The sequence below is a fragment of the Lemur catta genome, chromosome 1 (assembly GCF_020740605.2).
Source record: "Lemur catta isolate mLemCat1 chromosome 1, mLemCat1.pri, whole genome shotgun sequence".
NCBI classification, from domain to species: domain Eukaryota; kingdom Metazoa; phylum Chordata; class Mammalia; order Primates; family Lemuridae; genus Lemur; species Lemur catta.
The window spans coordinates 221,867,810-221,887,119 of NC_059128.1; the positions used below are offsets into that span (position 1 = coordinate 221,867,810).

The 19,310-nt window shown below is 44.5% G+C and overlaps 1 protein-coding gene across 1 annotated transcript in view; it reads right to left on the reverse strand.

Moving 5' to 3' along the window:
• The window catches only part of LOC123630466 (kalirin), a 457,953-nt gene extending 451,566 nt beyond the window's left edge, over positions 1-6,387 (reverse strand). Inside the window, exon 1 of the mRNA XM_045540114.1 lies at positions 6,165-6,387. Within this exon, the coding sequence (XP_045396070.1) occupies positions 6,165-6,237 (73 nt within the window). The 5' untranslated portion in view covers positions 6,238-6,387. The remainder of the gene's footprint in view (positions 1-6,164) is intronic.
• Between the last annotated feature and the right edge of the window lie 12,923 nt (positions 6,388-19,310).

Here is a 19,310-nt window from a genome sequence, read left to right on the forward strand (position 1 = left end):
ATTACATTCTGCAGCATCAGGGCGCGGTGGCTCACGCCTGTAATCCTAGCACTCTGGGAGGCCGGGGTGGGCAGATCGTTTGAGCTCAGGAGTTCAAGATCAGCCTGAGCAAGAGCAAGACCTCATCTCTACTAAAAAAAATAGAAAGCAATTAGCTGGACAACTAAAAATATATAGAAAAAAATTAGCCAGGCATGGTGGCACGTGCCTGTAATCCCAGCTACTTGGGAGGCTGAGGCAGGAGGATTGCTTGAGCCCAGGAGTCTGAGGTTGCTGTGAGCTAGGCTGATGCCATGACACTCTAATCCAGGCAACAGAGTGAGACTCTGTCTCAAAAAAATAAAAAAAAGAGAGAGATGTTTTTCCTTTGCTGCAAAAGAAAGTTCAGAAAGTAAGAGACCACTTCCATTTTAGGTTCCTGGCAATACACAGAGCAGGTGGTGATAATTACTCAAAGAATTACACACAAACATAGCTTATTTAAAAATCTCCCTTCTCTATGATCTAGACATGACGATAGTTTCATTCAGTTCGCCTGTCTGCATAGAATGGTGTTATTATCTGAAAGAAAATGTAAGGAATCATACAGTGAATATCATCACCTAAATTAAACAACTGCTTACTTTTTGTCATGTTTGCTTTATCTGTATTGTAGGAAGGTGTTTTTTGATGAATCACAAGCTTTTAAAAGGTCTTTTTCCTTACCTCCAAAGAACAAATAATTTCAGTGGGGGAGACAAGCCCTACACATATGAAAGAGCAAAATAACAATACAATACCACTTAAGAAGTGAGAAAATGAGTGAGTGGACAGTGAGTGATGGAGTATTACTCAGCTACAAGTAATAATGGGGATATAGAATCTCTTATGTTCTTCTGGATAGAGTTGGAACCCATTCTATTAAGTGAAGTATCCCAAGAATGGAAAAATAAGCACCACATGTACTCACCATCAAATTGGTTTCATTGATCATCACCTAAGAGCACATTTGGGAGTAACATTAATTGGGTGTCGGGCAGATGTGGGTGGGGGAAGGGATGGGTGTATACATACATAATGAGTGCGATGCGCACTGTCTGGGGAATGAACACACTTGAAGCTCTGACTCGGGGGCAGGCAAGGGCAATATACATAACCTAAACTTTTGTACCCCCATAATATGCTGAGATAACAAAAAAAGAAAAAGAAAAAGAAAGAGTTGGTCATTATGAGCTGTGAAGGCTTCCAGAAGAAGGTGGGGCTCAAGTCCTAAAGAATGAGTTGGATTTGGAAAGCGGTGGTGGAGGGCAGATGATTCAAGGACAACATGAGCGGAGGTGCCTCTGGACAGTGAGGAGAGCAGCCTGGCTGGAGCTGAGCTATGGAGTATGGGCTTGACCCTGAGGGCAATAGGGAGTCAGTGTTCCTTCAAACACCAGATAGTGATGTGATGAAAGTAGCGCTTTAGGAAGTGTAATATGCCTGCAGGTGCAATTTGGAGTGGGGATAAGAGAGTAGATTCCAAAGGATGCAAAAGAGGGCTAAGAAAGGAGTTCATGAGAGGCACAACAGGGCCCTGAGGATGGACAGCAAGGGCTAGTTATGAAAGATAGTCCAACAGAGTTGGTTAGAGGAGAGAGATTCCTCACAGACAATACCAAGGTTTTAAATGTCATGATGGGGAGTGTGAAGATGCCACTTACAGAATTAAGGAAGTCAAGGGAAGGAGCGAGTTTGGGGAGTTGGAAAGACATACAGAGTTGAGGCTGAGATTGGCCGAATCCCAAGTAACAGCAAACACTTCAGTTGAAAATGTCTGGATTCACAGAACCAAAGCTCAACAGAAAGACAAAGGTAGAAGATGTCCCCACATCAAACTCTTTTCATCTATCTGCTTAATTTTTTCCTTTGAATCTTAAAGAAAGAGGTTTCTCCTCTGCTCACCAAAGCTAAGCTCTTCCTTTTATTAGGACACCTACTCTTATCTTACCTCTTCAGGTATCTAACTCAATAATCTTTCTAGCCTCTTCAGTTCTTCCTCTCCACAAGCTCTCTCCTTGCCACATCCAAACCTGTGTGACTCTGATAAAAAACAAAAATTCCTTTTTTTTGATACTAACTTCCCTTCTTGCTAAGTACACACCTTTTTCTCCTTTCCTTGATAAACTCTGCAAGTAGCTGGTTCCCACTCACCACCCCAAATCCCTCCTCTGAATGCCTCTTCTATCCTGTGCTCCCAGAGCACACAGGGGCCTTCTTTTATCATGTCCCAGAACCCTTCCAGCTCAACCCATCTGCAGCCTGTCATCACATCAGAGCCCACGCTGACTCGCTGGGGTCTCCAAGATCAAGTCTCCTTTGCTGCCATTTCTGCAATAAGGATTTCTACCCCCAAATCTAACTTTAGCCCTTCCTCTTCTTCCTCCACTCCCTCCCTCAGAGAGCTGGTGCCTTCACAAAGCTTCAGCTGCATTCAGCCTTCCAAATCAGCATTGCCAGCCCTAAACTCCTGCCTATGCTCCTGTCTTGAGTCCCACATTTCCAACTCCTGACAAAATAACTCCATCTGGATGTCCCTCAGTTGCCCCCAATTCTTCATGTCCAAAGCAAACACCATTATCTGCACTGCAAAACCAGCTCCTGTCTTCAACCAGCCCACATCAGTGAGTGGGACGTTGTCAGTCCTCCAGTCTCCTTCAGCTTCTTCAGTTTCCTCATGAGCTTCATTTTCCTCTCTCCCTATCACTGGTTTGTCAACAAATGCCCATATTTATACCTCTAAAACTGTCTCAGAGTCATCTCTGACTCCCCATCCTTTCTGTCACAAACCCAGACCAGGCCCCTCCCCATCAACTCTGGATCACCTTTGCATCTCCCTGCATTCCATCTTTCTTTTCTCTTCTCCACCTCATCAGTCATATTACCCCCAGATTAACCTTTCCAAACACCACTTTCTTCATCATGTACCCTTGCTCAAGAATCCATAGTGACTCCCTACCAGCCAGAATCAAATCCAAACACCTCTCATGGGCTTTCAAGACATTTCCTATTGGCCCCACCCTACTTATCCAATCCTGTTCCCCATTCCTCACTAACATACACCTTCCCTTCTGGCAACCTAGACTCCTCAAGGCCTCACCTAGGCCTCCCACCCCCATGTGCCCTTGCCCCCTCTCTACTCACCCTTCAAGGACCTCACTTAACAACTAACTAATATCTAATTGAACAGTAATTGTCAATCTTATTCTAAAAATTCTTTGAGAACAGAGACTACTTTGAATGTTTCTTTTGTGTTACATAGCACCCTGGACAGCAGAAGGCTCCCAGTAGGAGTTGAAAAGTTCTTGTTGATTGACTGGTCGATTGGTTTCTAGTTCCAGTTATAAGTTTCCATGTCTCCTCTCCTCTGCCTCATAAACATGATCAATAAAATTATTGTAACACACTTTCTCAGGCTTTGGACACAGAATTCCCAGGAAGACAATCTGGAATCTACCAATCTATAAGAATAGTATACTGGGGGTGGGGGGCGGGGATCTGTGTCCATGTGCATGCAGGGAAATACGACTTAGGGAATCTATAAGAATCTAGCTTAATCAGTTGGTCAAGAGAACTGAAATACCAATATAATCAGAAGAGGACAAGTAAGGAGCCAAAATGACAGAATTATTCGAAACATGTCTAATTAGAGGTACAGTATGCCAGGGTTTTGACAAAGCAACTGCCAGTCTGGTTTTTGTGCATGCAAAATTTCTCATCAGAAAAAAGTGGGTAAGTAACCCTGGTGCTAGGGACTTTGAACATTTGTTTGAAGGTTTCTCAATTGTTCAGTTGAATAAATTTATAATCTATCTAGCCTACCAAGTATAATGCTATGTTTCATAAAGATGGGGAATCAGAAGGGAGAAGGTTCAGAAACACGGCTTTTCCAGACTTAAGAATCTCCAGCAAGAGCCTAGGCTAGAGACCAGAAGTGAGGTGAGAATCAGGGAGCAGAGCCTATAGGGCCATGCAGAGTGGGTGGTAGACCTAGCCTTACTCCTTCTTGCAACTCATTACAGGTCTTCAGTCATTTCCAGCCTTATGTATTGAGGACTTAGCCTTTCTCTGATTCTAAGTGCATATCACACTTAGCCCCTCCTCAACCAGGCTGCCCAAGAAGGAAGAATATCCAAACATAGGAGTCCCACAGAAGACTGACCCCAGTCTGCTATTTACTCTGTGATTTGAGCCAGGGGTAGACAATGTAAGCTACACGTTGTGTTTTGAAAGGTCCTGGGAAAAGTAACACATTGGACCATTATAGGCCATTAACACCATTAACACTGTATGAATTCATTGTCAGAAGTAAGTAAGCCTGCAGAAACTGCGCTCTGCTCAGGGGCCTAGGACAGAAAATGAACAGGATCTTGTGTTCAGATGGTAGGAAAGGGGAAGGAGAAACAAGTACCAAAAGATGAAACCAGGGTCCAGAAAGGGAAAATGGGAAGGCTCACACTTCAAGATTCCCACCACCACCCAGAGATAAGAAAATGCAGACTTTTGCTCCAGCTGGAAGGCAGGGGGCTCAGCTGGACCCTCCTGGCATTTCTAGATATCACTTAGCCCCTAGAACTTCTTCCCTAGATTCCAGATTATAAACTCAGGTCAGGCATCTCTTTAGAACCTACGCTTAGGGAGCTGGGCAGTGTCTGTGTGTGTGTGTGTGTGTGTGTGTGTGTGTGTGTGTGTGTGAGAGAGAGAGAGAGAGAGAGAGAGAGAGAGAGAGAGAGAGAGAGAGAGACTGTGTATACAGAATCCGATTCTGGGGGAGAGGAGGGAGGGAGGGAAGGAGGGAAGGTGGCTGAGCTCTGGGAAGCAGGATAGGATGGCAGGGGCTCCCTCTGATTTCCCTAGGCCCTGGCATCAGCTCCTGTCCTCCAGCTTTTTCCTCTCGACATCAACTAGAGAATGAACATATGGGCCAATTAAGTCTTGACTTCCAAAGCCACAAGTCTCCCCAACAAAGCACCCCACCCCCTTCCCTAGAGATGACCTCCAGGGCAAGGCAATGGGGTTAGAAAACAGATGAATGTGCAGACACTTTCCAGAGCTAACCTGACCCCTGACCCCACCAGTTCATGTCCTCTCATCTAAATTTCTGAAAGTCAGAGCAGATGCATGGGGCCCTCACAACTTGTTAGACTCCTTGGGACAAAGATTCCATACAAAATGGTTCCAGACATGCGGGAAGATGGGGAGCTACACATAAGAAGCTGGTGGAAGCCACAGGTACAGAGGAGATGGGGAATCCTCCGCCATCAGAGAAACAGGGCCACAGGTGGTGGAAGATGAGGGTGGTCAGCGCCTGTTCTGGGGAAGGGACTATGTAGCCCGGGAACGGGAGGAGCTATAGACCTAGGGCACCTGAGACCGCCGGGGCGCAAAGAGCTAGAAAGACATCGCAGGGCTCCACACATCACAGGCAGGCACAGATTTAGTGGGTGTGTGTGAGAGGGACGCTAACTCACACTTCCAGGAATGAGTGATTCTTATGAAAAGCTCATGGTTCCCAGAACTGGAGGAGACGAGGACAACGAGGAGGACCGAAGCACCCACCGCCCTCCGAGCCGGGTCTGCCTCCCAAGTCTGAGGCGCCCGCTCCCTGCGCGCACTAGGCATGATCGTTCTCGTCTGCCCCGCTCCTGTCAGACCGCAGCCTGCGCGTCTCCGGGTCCCCCGTCCCTCTCCGCACGCCAGGGCCCCGGGCTCCTGGCCGGGAGGAGGCGTGCCGGCCCACGGCGGCCGGGAGCCCAGCTGACAGGCACGGGGGGAGGGGGCGCCGAGGGAGGGGCCGGGGACGCCGGTAGCCGGAGCGGTGCGCTGCAAAGTGATCCAACGTCGCCCCATCGCCGCGCTCCGGGAGAAGGCGGCCCGAGGGGACCGCCTCCCGCCTCCCCAACACAGACTCCGCAACTGGGGTGAATGCCGAGGGGCGCCGAGCTCCCAGCCCCCACGCCCTCCCCAACCCGCAACCACCACTGCCATATCAACAAGAATCTCGGCAACTCCAGCCCCGACGACGAGGGGGGACGGCCCCCCAACACGCACGCCCGGGCAACAGCCCTCCTTCCCCAAACTTGTCCGAGACGCCGCGTCCAAGGCAGTAGCCTTCGTCCCCGGGCCCCGCGCCCTGCCCAGCTTACCTGTCCGGAAAAAGGCGTCCACGTCCGAGTCGGCTGCTCCTCCTTCCTCCGCTGCTCCCTCCGGGGGGTTCATGACTGGGGGAGGGCGTCCGCGGGCAGCCGGGGGCCGGCGAAGCCAGGGGCCGAGGGCTGCTCGGCACCCGATGGGCGAGGGCGCGGGGCGCAGCGGCCGCAGCCGCGGAGCCGCCGGCCGCGGGGCTTCGAGGGCGGGCGCTGGGGCGGCGGGGCTGGGGCAGAGGACGCCAAGCCTCCCTCAGGCGGAGACGTGCGGCGGGATGGGGGCGCCTGCCGCCGGCTCCCCCATGGTACCCCTTCCTCAGGGCGCTGGCCGCCTGCTGTCTGGCCGGGCCCGGGGCCCGGGGCCAGGGTCCGGGCTGCCTGGGCGCCCGCTGTCCCCCAGCAGCGGCAGCTGGCTCTCCTCCTCGCCCGTCCGCCCGTCTCTATTGTTCAGCCCTGCTCCGCTCTCTCCTCTTTATTTTTCCTCCTCCCTCCCACCCTCCCTGTCTCCCTACCTCCTCCCTCCCTCGCTCGCGCGCTCTCTGGCTCCCCCTCTGGCTCCCGCCGCCGCCGCCTCCCCAGCTCCTCCCCCGGCTCCCGCTCCCTCCGTCCCGGCCAACAATGACCGGGCAGCGCCGAGCTGAGCCGAAGCTGCGGCCGGGCCGGGGGCTCGCCGTGGACCCCCCGCGGCGCCGACGCCTCCCTTCCCCGCGGCCTCGCGCCGGCCTCTCCGGGAGCGGAGCCCGCGTCCCGAGCTATTGTTCGAGGCCACGCTAGGCCGGCTTCCTGAGCCCCGCAGGAAAAGCCCGGGCGAGGAGGCGGCCGAGGGGGGCGGGGCCGCGGGGCGCTCGCGGGCTCGCCGAGGGGCTCTGCGGCCCGAGCCCCCGGGGGCCCGGCTTCTCCCCCCGGGCCGTCGGTGCTCCTCCCGGCCCCACGGCCACCTCCCACGCCCCACCCCACTCCCAGGTGTGTGAGGGGAACCCCCAGCTGCCTGCCCGCCTTCTTCGGATCGGTCCCCACGCAGGACTGACCTGTCCCTAGAGAGGCTGGCCTTTCTTCCCCGCTCCTTTCTGACGAGCTCTCTCCTGTCTTCCTATCCTCCTGAGCCTCTCGCATTTTCCTCACCATCTCTCCATAGTTTCGCTCCTCTTTCGCTTTTCTCTCCCTTTCCCCGTTTCAGCGCCCTTTAAACATCTCTGCCTGTCTCTGGGACTCTTTGTCCAGTTTGTTTCTTTTATTATGTCTCCCTGCCTCTCTCCCTCCCTCTGTCAGTCTCTTGTCCCTCGTTTGTCTCTGTCCTGCCTCGCACTTGGCCTGTATCTCAGCACTCCTCTTGGACAGCTGTCAAAACTCCCTAATCCCTGGGGCCTTCTCTGTTTTGTTCTTCTCCCTCGTGTGAATGGAGAGATCCAGTTGGCCAGGAGAAAGGAGGTGTTACAGCAAGCTGAATTTCAATTAAAGTGGGGAGAGGGGCTGGGGAGGAATGGGGATGACTGCTTAAAAAGAAAGCAGATGCTGTATGGGGTAATTAATGCAGTGGTTGTATTATACCCATCAGTTTTTAAGCAATAATTAAACAATAATTAGCCAGTACTCTGTTTATAGTTCAAGTGACTGCAGAGCCCACAAAACACAGGGTCTTTAGACCTGAGTACTTAATGTGATGTGTTGAGGGCTGTTTGCTGCTGCCTGGCCCAGACAGATGGAGAGGTGGCATCCTGACCTAATGTGTTAAAATACACCTAATGGAAAACAAGGTACTGGTCTAAAATTGATGGCCTGCTACCCATCAGCCAGAATCTCCTCGATTTGTTTGTCTCTGGAAGCCTGCCTGGTTCCACCTCTCTCTCGGGGCCAAAGTACCTGGGATCTTTCCAGATTCACCAACTGAGTAACTCTAACAACAAACAAAATGAACTTAATAAGTTGTTGGTGAACACTTTCTGGCTTCCTGTACTCGTCACTTTCTTTACTGAATGTCACAAGTGGTCTATTTAATTTCACCATTAAAGAAAAAAAGTACCTGTCTCCAACCTTGAATACATCTATTAGACCTGTCTCCAACCCTGAGTACATTTATCAGACCTCTGTAGTAACTCTGAGATGACAAGTTCACTGCCACAAGTGCTAATTCATCTGCCCATGATATCTTGAACCAGCTTAATATCCCCCCTTACCTACTACCTTCTCTGACAATGAAAATACTTCTTATTTGTCTTTTCAAAATCTTCCTTCCTCTTAGCCCTTTGCTAACCCTTGGCCTGCCCACACACACACACACACACACACACACACACACACACACGAGGTGCACACACGCACACACAATGGCAGAACTGCTATGAACAGCTACCAATATGTAGATAAACAACCAGAGGCCTGGCAAGGCATTAGCTCATCCCAATTCTGAAGAAACATTACATGTTCAGAGGAAGATTTGTATCAAAATCTCAATAGATGTGGACCAGAAGGGGGGAACACCTTACATAATGACACAGGCCTTTGTTTTAGAGGAAAGTTGGCAATTTCCATTAAAATGTTAAATGTCCGTTAATATTAGACAAAGAAGATTTCAGAGCAAAGAATATTACCAAGGGTAAAGAGGGACATTTCAACTTATCAAGTGGACATAACAATCCTAAAAGCATTTGCACCTAATAAGAGAGCTTCAAAATACATGAAGTTCCACTGATAGGACTACAAGAAGAAATAGAAAGATTTATAATTATAGTCTGAAATTTTAATATCTGTATAACTCAATAATTGATAGAATAAGGAGAGAGATCATCAGTAAAGATATGGAAGGCTTGAACAATGCTAATAAACAACTTAACCTAACTGACATTTATAGAATGCTCCACTCAATAACACCAGATACACACATTTTTTTTCCAGTGCACAGGTAACATTTATCAAGATAAACTGGCTGGGCACAGTGGTTCACGCCTGCAATCCTAGCACTCTGGGAGGCCGAGGTGGGTGGATCGCTCGAGGTCAGGAGTTCAAGACCAGCCTGAGTGAGACCCCGTCTCTACTAAAAATAGAAATAAATTATCTGGACAACTAAAAATATACATAGAAAAAATTAGCCGGGCATGGTGGCGCATGCCTGTAGTCCCAGCTACTCGGGAGGCTGAGGCAGTAGGATCGCTTAAGCCCAGGAGTTTGAGGTTGCTGTGAGCTAGGCTGACGCCACGGCACTCACTGTAGCCCGGGCAACAAAGTGAGACTCTGTCTCAAAAAAAAAGAAAAAAAAAAAGATAAACCATATGCTAAGCCATAAAATAAGTCTCAATAAATGTAAAAGGATTAAAATCATGCAAAGTGGCATAGAAATTATACCTCAGTTGTTTTTTAAAAATCATACAAAGTATGTTGTCTGACCACAATAAAATTAAAATAGAAATCAATAACAAAAAAATCTGGAAAACAAATATTTGGAAACTAAATAACATACCGCTAAATAATCTATGGTCGACTAAGAATTCAAAGGGGACATTAGAATCTTAAGGTGAATAAAAATGAAAACACATCATATAAAACTCTGTGGGATGTGACTAAAGCACTCCTTAGAAAGAAATTTATAGTGTTAAATACCTATTTTTAATATAAAGGTCTCAAGGGAAGGGAAGGGAAGGGAAGGGAAGGGAAGGGAAGGGAAGGGACCTCCTACCTCAAGAACAAGTGAAACCAAAGCAGAAGAACAGAAATAAAAAAGATCAGAGAAGAAGGCAATCGAATAGATAACAGGAAAACAGAAGAAAAAACTCAATGAAACCTAAAGTGTATTCTTTGAGAAGATCAATAAAATTTATAAACTTCTACCCAAACTGATCAGAAAATAAGAGAGAAAACTCAATTTACTATTAGCAGGAATAAGAGAGGTGGCATCACTACAGATTCTACAGACATAAAAAGAATAATAAGGGAATATTATGAGAAACTTTAAGCCAATAAATTTGACAACTTACACAAGATGGACAAATTTCTTGAAAGACACAAACTACTAAAGCTCCTTCAAGAAGAAATAGGTAACTTACATAGCCATTTCTCTACTAAAGAAATTAAATTTGTTGCTTAAAAGCTTCCCACCAAATAAAAAAAGCCACTCAAGATTCATATGGCTTTACTGGTAAATTCTATGCAACATTTAGGAAGAAATAATACCAATTCCACAAAACTCTTCAAGAAACATGAAGAAGAGGGAATATTTCCCAACTATTTCTATGAACCCAGCATTATTCTGATGCCAAAACTAAACAGAGGCCATATAATATATATGTGTATATATATATATGTATATATATATATATATTACATGTATATATACAGAGAGAGAGACCACTATCCCTTATGAATATAATGCAAAATTCTTAATAAAATTTTAGCAAATCAAATCCATAATATATAAAAAGGATAATAGCATCATGACCAAGTGGGTTTATCCCGAGGATACCAGGTTGGCTTAATATTTGAAAATCTGGCAATGTAACTTACCATGTGTTATGGGGTTGAACTGTACTCCCAAAAAAGATACATTGAAGTCCTAACCCCTGGTATCTGTGAATGTAACCTTATTTGGAAATAAATTCTTTGTAGATATAATGAAGCTTGGATGGGGTCATTAGGATGGACCCTAATCCAATATGACTGGTATCCTAATAAGAAAAAAAAAACTCCATGTAAAGACAGAGACACACAGGGAGACTGCCACATGATGGCAGAGGCAGAGACTGGAGTGATGCAACTGTAAGCCAAAGAAGTCCAAGAATTGACAGCCACCACCAGAATCTAGGAAGAGGCACAGAAAAATTCTACCCAGCGTCTTAGAGGGAACGTGGCCATGTTGACATCTTGATTTCAGACGCTAGCCTCCAGAACTGTGACAGAATAAACTCTATTATTTTAAGCTACCCTGTTTGTGGTATTTTGATACAGCAGCCCTAGGAAACTAATATGTGATCATCTACATAGATACAGGAAAAAATTTTGACAAAATCCACTATCAATTTCTGACCAAAACTCTCAACAAACTAGGAATATAAGGGGCTTTCTCAACTTAATAAAGAGCATCTGTTAAAAAAAAAAAAACTATATCTAACAGTATAAGAGAATGAATGCTTCCCCCTAAGATAAGAACAAGGAAACGATGTCTACTCTCACTCCTATTCAATGTACTGGATGTTCTAGCCAGTGCAATTAGAAAAAGAAATTAAAGGTATCCAAGTTGGAGGAAAAGAGGTAAAACTATCTTTATTCATAGATGACATGATTATTATTTAGAAAATTCCATGAAATCTATCAAAAAACTACTAAAACTGATAATGAGTTTAGCAAAATTTCAGGACATGAGACCAATATAAAAAATAAATTGTATTTCTATACACTAGCAATGAAGATTTAGAACTTGACATTTAAAAACATCACTATATTAGAATTGAAAATGTGAAGTATGAAGACTTAATCTGATTTTTAAAACATACAAGACTCATATACTCTAAGCTACAATACATTGCTGAAAGAAATTAAAGAAGATCTAAGTAAATGGAGAGAAATACTCTGTCATGGATCAGAAGACTCAAAATTCTTAGGACATCAATTTTCCCCAAATTGAGTAAGGCAATCCCAACCAAAATCCCAGTAAGCTTTTTTGTAGAAATTGACAAGCTGACTCAATGCAAAGAAACCAGAAAAGCCAAAACACTAAGAAAAAGAAAGTTAGAGGACTTACACTATCCAATTTTAAGATTTTTTATAAAGTTACAATAATCAAGACAACGTGGTATTCGTGTAAAGACAGGCAGATAGATTGATGGAATAAAATGGAGTCCAGAAACAGAACCATACGTATATCATCAATTGATTTTAAACAAAGATCAAAGGGGATTCAGTGTAAAAATGATTGTCTTTGCTAATGATGCTTGGACAACTGGAAATCTGTATTAGTTTTCTATGACTCCTATAAAACATTACCACAAAAACTTTGTGGCTTAAAACAACACAAATCTTATTACCTTCAAGTCCTAGAAGTCAGAAATCCAAAATGGATATCACTGGGCTAAAATCAAGACGTTAGCAGAGATGTGTTCTTTCTGGAGGATCTAGGGGAGAATCCATTTCTTTGCTTTTTCCAGTTTTTAGAGGCCACCAGCATTTTTTGGCCTATGTTCCCCTTCTTCCACCTTCAAAACCAGCATTGATGGGCCACATTAATCTCACACTACCATCTCTATGGTTCTTTTTTTTTTTAAATTTTTTTATTTCAGCATATTACAGCGGTACAAATGTTTAGGTTACATATATTGCCTTTGCCCTACCTGGGTCAGAGCCTCAAGCGTGTCCATCCCCCAGACAGTGCCCACGGCACCCATTAGGTGTGTATTTACCCATCCCCTCCTCCCACTTCCCATCTGCCTGACACCCGATAAGCCACAGACTGGTAGAAAATATTTGAAAATCACATGTCTAATGAAGGATTATGTCCAGAGTATATAAAGAACTCTCATACCTTCATAATAAGAAAACAAACAACCCAATTTTTAAAAATTTAGCAAAAGATTTGAATAGATACTCACTTCAGCAGATATATAGACTGCAAATAAGCACTTGAGAAGATACTCAATCTTATTAGTCATTAGGAAAATGCAAATTAAAATTGCAATGAGAGACTATGATTTATTAGAATGTGTAAAAGTTAAAAGATTGAACATATCAAGTGCTGGTGAGAATGTGGATCAGGATGTGAAATGGAACTCTTCTACACTCCTAGTAAGAATGTAAAATGGTACAACTACTTCAAAAAACAGTTTAACAGTTTCTTAACTAGGTGAATATGCCCCTACCATGTGACCTAGCCATTCCACTCTTGGAGAGAAATAAAAGCATAAATTCATGTAAAGACTTGTAAGCAAATGTTTATAGCAACTCCATCTATAATAGCCTAAACCAGGAGGTGATCCAAAAATCCATCAACAAGTGATTGAATAAACAAATTATGATACATCTATACAATGGAATACTACTCAGTATTTGGATGAATCTCAAAATAATTATGTAAAGGGAAAGAAGTCAGACAAAAAAAGGTATACACTAAGTAATTTCATTTTTATAAAATTCTAGGAAATGCAAAGCAATCTATACTGACAGCAAACAGATCAGTGGATGTCTGGAGATGACCAGAGTGGGGGACTGGGGGGAGGGGTGAGAGGGTGGGATTACAGATGGGAGCAGTGAAACTTTGGGAGGTGATGGATATGCTCTTGATTGTGATGATGATTTCGTGATTGTGATGATGATCAGTTTATGTTAAAACTGATCAATTGTACACTTTCAATACATGCAATTTGCCAAATGTCAATTATATCTCAATAAAGCTGCTTTAAAAAACAATATTTTTTAAAAAAAACAAAGGTAATAAAGCTATATGTGCTTACAAGGAAAGACCAGTTATCTTGAGGGAATTACATGGGGCTTTCATGGTCTATAAAATGTATATGTAATATTCAAATACTGAAATTTTCATAATGTGGATTATTTACCATGGGGGGGAGAGAGAGAGAGAGAGAGTGAGAGGGAGAGCGAGAGAGAGAGGGAGAGAGAGAGAGAGAGAGGGAGAGAGAGAGAGAGAGAGAGAGATAAAGGGAGAAAATCATCACCTGGGGAAACTTTTTCACATGGTACATAAGAATGCCAGGGTAGAAGAAGGAAGAAATATGTTCGGTGTGTGTGTGTGTGTGTGTGTGTGTGTGTGTGTGTGTGTGTGAGATAAAGATCCCTCCACCCCTATTCAAAGATGTAAGGAAGGAGGGGACAGCATTGGACAGGATGCAAGAGGTGTTTTAGGAAGGTAGATGTGCCCATAAGCCTGGAATGAGGAGTTCAGAGTAGAAATTGTTCAGGAAAAGGGGCTCAGCACTGCAACAAGGGTGTGGCTGTGGACTGAAATGGAAAGCTGTGGAAGGCAATGGGAAGGAAAAGCAATAGCGTGTGTTGATGGCTTATGCATGGAGTGCAGCAGCTGTGGGCGGGAAAGAGGGAGGGGTGGTGACCAGGAGTCCAAGGTGCCTCCTAGGGACACTAAGTAACTGAGAGAATGGTGGCATGACTAACAGGAAAAAAATCTAGAGGAGAAACCAATCTGGGGAAAGATGGGCAACTGATTAAGTAAGATATTACTTAATCTGACTGCTCATTTCACCAATAAGGAAACTGTAAAGCAGAGGGTAAAGCTGTGCCCTAGGTCACACAGCAGAATCCATGAGACAGGCTGGTTTCCATGCTGTTCCACTCTTACACGCATTTCCTCTCTTACCTGAGGAGTCTGAAGTGATGATGGGTGTCCAGGTGGTAATGTCCAATTGACAACTAGAACTGTCAGCATAGCGCCCGGGAGAGGGCTTGGGAGCTGGAAATATTGATTAAGGAGCTAGGAGCTGGCTGAAGCAGTAAGAGCAAATGAGATAAAAGGTTTTCTATCCATTTCCATTAACTTTCCTCTCTGGATGAATTATCCACTTGTATGTTCTGCTTTCTACTCAAATCAAATTTGCCTTTGAACCAGCACCTCTTCCCATTTTCCTGACTTCATTATTCCAATTTCACAGACTAGAACCTGAGAAACTTGTTGGGTTCCTCCTATTCCTCTACTTCCTGCATCCACGCTGTCATAAGCCAGTGTTTTCCTTTGAAAATCCATCTGTTGCCCCCTTTTCCCTCTAATGCCATCCGAGCCCAGCCTTCAACTCTGTGATCTTGAATTTCTATAACAGCCTGCCACCCGGCCTCCCCAGGCAAGTGGGGCGTGAAGCCAATGACTGAAAAAAAAGACAGGCCAGAGAGACGCAAGTGACAGGAACATGCTGGCCTTGGAGACCAGGCCAGAGGGTGTCAGGAGGGGGATGGGGTCAAAAATGTCAGATGTCACAGGGAAGTGAGGGGCAATGAGAACTGAGACATGGAGACAGGACTTGGCTAAGCGGCGGGTTATAAGTGACCTTCAAGAGAGAAAGAGAAGAGTAGAACCTGGTTGTGGAACGGAGTATGTGGTGAGGGACCAAAGCACGGGACAGAACTGCACTGCAGGCAGGACAGGGGCTGTGTGTGGTGAGGGGTGGAAGCAGCAGAGGGGAATCATCTGTTCGTGAGGTTTGGGCAGTGAAAAAGAAAATAAACAAGACAGTACCTAGACAGGATGTCAAGTTTCCAAATGGTTACTTTGTTTTGTTTTTTTCAAAATGGAGCTGGCTATGCATAGCTAAAAAGCTGGGGGAAAGACATGGCAGAGAGAAAAAAGAAAGGAATAGGAAATTCTGAAGCTGGGAGACTATCAATGTCACTCAGAAAGTGGAAGGGTGCGAGGCCTTCCCTGTCGCATGAGCAGCCAGCATCCTGAGGGTTCCTCTGCATAAAGGAAGCGAGGGGAAGATATTTGGGCCTCAAATCTTGATTCCCAGCCCTCAGTCCATACTGCACAGGAAATTTCTGACAGAAAGCTGTTTCCTTTGTCACACTATTTTCTGTTTAGAGTGAGGATAGGAAGTAATCTGTCCTGTTCTTTTAACAATTCCAAGGGAACGCCAAAACATCCCCTGGTCTTGGCCTTGCTTGCTATACAGTTGTGACAGCCCCAAAGCTCTTCCTGACCTCTACTCTGAATCTTTCCTGGTGCAGTTGAAGCCCATTCCCTCTCATCCTGTCTTTAGGGGAAGCATGTGGTGACCAAAAAACCTGCCTGAGTGAGGAAATCTGCAGGGGGTAAAGTATTACGGATTTTCTACAGACTCTGAGGAAGTCACCTTCATACACTGTATACCCATGTCCCCTGTCAGCTTTTACCTATCTGGAAGAGAAGAAGGAACTCACAAAGACTAAAGAACCTTCAAATATACCTCAGTTTCCACTGACATTTTAAGAGAAAGGCATCTCTAGTCATTTCAGAGCTTTAGGTCCAAAGAAGCCAGAGAAATTCTGCACCTAATAAACTAAAAGATAAAAGATAAACTACCCAAGAAGAGTTATGTGTCCTTAAGAAGTGGCCAGACACACAATCCAGTCAGCCCAAAAGCCTCTCTGTCACCAAGCAGGCCCAAGGAAGAGTAATGTTTCCTCTCCAGTGCCATCTCAAGAGGCTAAGAAGGTCTTTACATCTTGCAGCAAGTGACAAGAAAGGAATTAAGATGTGGAAAAGAAAGTGAGAAACAGAGAGGTTAGGATGAAAAAGGAAGAAAGACAAATGTGGAAGAAAGATGATGATAAGAAGACAATAAAATAAGAAACAGTAGGGGGGCATGAGCAAGGGAGAGAGTCTCTTTTTGCTGTTCACTTTGAGCAGGTGTCTTATAAATAAAGTTTTATTGGAACACAGCCATGCCCATTAGTTTATTTAGTGTTTATGGCTGCTTTTGTGCTACAAGGACAGAGTTGAGTGGTTGCAACAAAGACCATATGGCCTGCAAAGTTGAAAATATTTACTACCCGGCACTTTAAAAAAATGTTTGCTGACCCCTGGCTTAGAGTAATAACAACATTAGAACTTCCTCTAATACTCATAGACTCTTCATGGTTCTTCAACTATTCTTTGTCCTTAAAGTTATCTTCAGAAACTATTGCCCTGAAAGAAACCAAGACTGGAGCCAAGCAATGGAAAAATTAACCAGAGCTATGGCTTAGAGAGTGAACAAAGTAGAATTGCCCCAAGATACAAAAGAAATTGCAAAGTTAAGGAACAAATCTGACTCTGAAAGAGACTGCTATAGATGGGAAATATATGCGGGAGAAGTGTGTGTGTGTATGTGTGTGTAAAACATGCAATGATTTTAGCACTGTTGAATATTAATCAGAAATATTAATATATATACAGAACTGTAAATATATATGTATATTTCTGATTAGTATTATGTTTCTGTATATACATTTTTTCCTCATTAGCATTCAGCAAAAGTAAAGCTACAATTGTTTCATGGTGAAAAAAGGCTGATATGGTATGGTGCCCAAGGGAATTAAAGGTGCTAATCAATATAATAGGGGAATAATAATATGAAATTGAAATATGGATATCAGGTAAATTTTAGGGAAAGAAAATGCTGTAAGTATTTCTATCATCTTCTTCTGATATTGACCTGAGTGTACAGGTTTGAAAGTGGTGTTTTTTTATACCTCTATCCAAGGTGCTTGGTAACAGAACTGAGGAGGGAAAAGGCTTCGAGTTAAGGGTAAACGCCATCCCATGAAGTGTGAAACACAGAATCATCTAGGCTGTTCAGGTGCTTTTGCAGACAAATTAAGGAGACAGGTGAGAGCCAGTCACATGCCTTTTGCATTTGGCTCATATTTTTCCAATATTGTCTTCAGATTCCTCCTCCCTGCACCTTACAGAACCATCCCACTCCATCTTGCCCTGACTTCCACCCCAGCACACATACACATGCACCTACTCCATTCGAGGCACAAGATTCTACTCTTCATTCTCTCATTTATCCAGCAATCTCGTCCCTGTTCCCAATTCTAGTCTTCTGCTCAAAGGCACAGGCACTGCTGGTGACCTGCCCCAAATCCAATCTGCCCTGCCCCTCCACTAACAGAACTGCAATATTATACAGGAGGGCAACGTGTCCAGCTAAAATATGCACCTTCGCAGCTAGGGGTGGCCAAGTAACCTGTGTCTTGTCATGAGATATGACTGAAAAAAAAGTCTGCTAGGGATTTGGGGAAAGTTTTTGCCCCCCTCGTACATGCCCTGCCTTCTCCCACCTTTCCTTCCTTCCTTTCCTTCTTTCTTTTCTTTCCTACCCTACTTTCTTTCTTTCTTCTTTTTCCTGCCTGGTCCACAAACATGAGGCTTGAGGTGGAGCAACTGTCTTGGGAACATAAATCAGCAAAACTGCAAGCTGAGGATGGTGGAGCAGCAGGAGAGAAGGAGCCTGGGACCCTGATGGCACCTTGAAGCTGCTGCAGCAGCCTTGGACTTCTCGTTTTGTGAGAATCATATGCCTTTATTTAGTTAAGGCCTTGCTGTCAGATCTATGTAGCGAGTGGCCTAATGCCACTAATTGCCACAGCCATACTCTTCCTTCTACCTGGAAAGTCACTCTCTCCTCACCCCACAGCCAACTCCTGAAATGCTATGCTTTCTTCAAAGGCCACCTTAAATTCACCCCCTTCAAGCAGGCATTACTAACATCTCAAAATCAATCTCTCTCTCTCCTATAGTCACATAGGGCACAATTAAAATCATTAAAATAGCTTACCTGTATCAAGTCTGCTTCATGTCATAAATATTCATGTGTGTTTATTCACACATTCCCCTAGATAGAGAGCTGCTAAGGGCGAGGATGTTATTTCACTCATTTTGAATGCCCTGCAGCACCCAGCCCAGTGCCCAGAGCACTCACTTGGTAAAGGATTGTTAAACTTTGATTGGACAAATGCTCCTCCCTTCCCAAGTGTATGTTACGGATCATATTAAAACATCTGGCTTCTGTGTAGATGGGATGGGAAAGTTAACAATTAGGAAAATAGACTTTAGAAATCCTAGTCATGTTTTGACAGTTTTGAAACTATGTGGCCTGTTGCTGCCTAATTGGCCAGATGCATAAACTAAGGTCAAAAGAAGGGACAGAAATGAAAAGGTGTTGAAAGTCCCAAACTGCGCCTACATATCATCAAATTAGTATGCTGGTTTCACTAAACTCAACCTCAAATCAGTATCTGTTAGAGGTAGACTCCTATCCATAGCAGTTAATCTAATGTATTACGTTTTAATTATAAATACAGTTATACTTCCACTTATTTAATGTTTTTCTTTTGATTGACAAAAATTTATTTGCCATCTATTATGGGCCAAGTCTGGAATGACCAACCGTCCCAGGCTGCCTGTGACTGAGGGGTTTTTGAAGACACAGGAATTTTCAGTGCTGAAACCAGGACCGTCAGTCCCCAGCACACCAGGATGGTTGGTCACCCGAGAAGTTCCGTGCTTGATGCTTAATATAAAGCAGTGAAAGAGAAAGTTGTTGCCTCTGCTGGTGTGGAGCTGTACAGTCTAATAGGTTTTTATTTGGAGCTCCTAGCAATTACAAATAGATTTGCATCCTGTAAATATATTTTCACGTCATTCATGTTAGATTTTGTTACACAGTAACCAAGCCAATC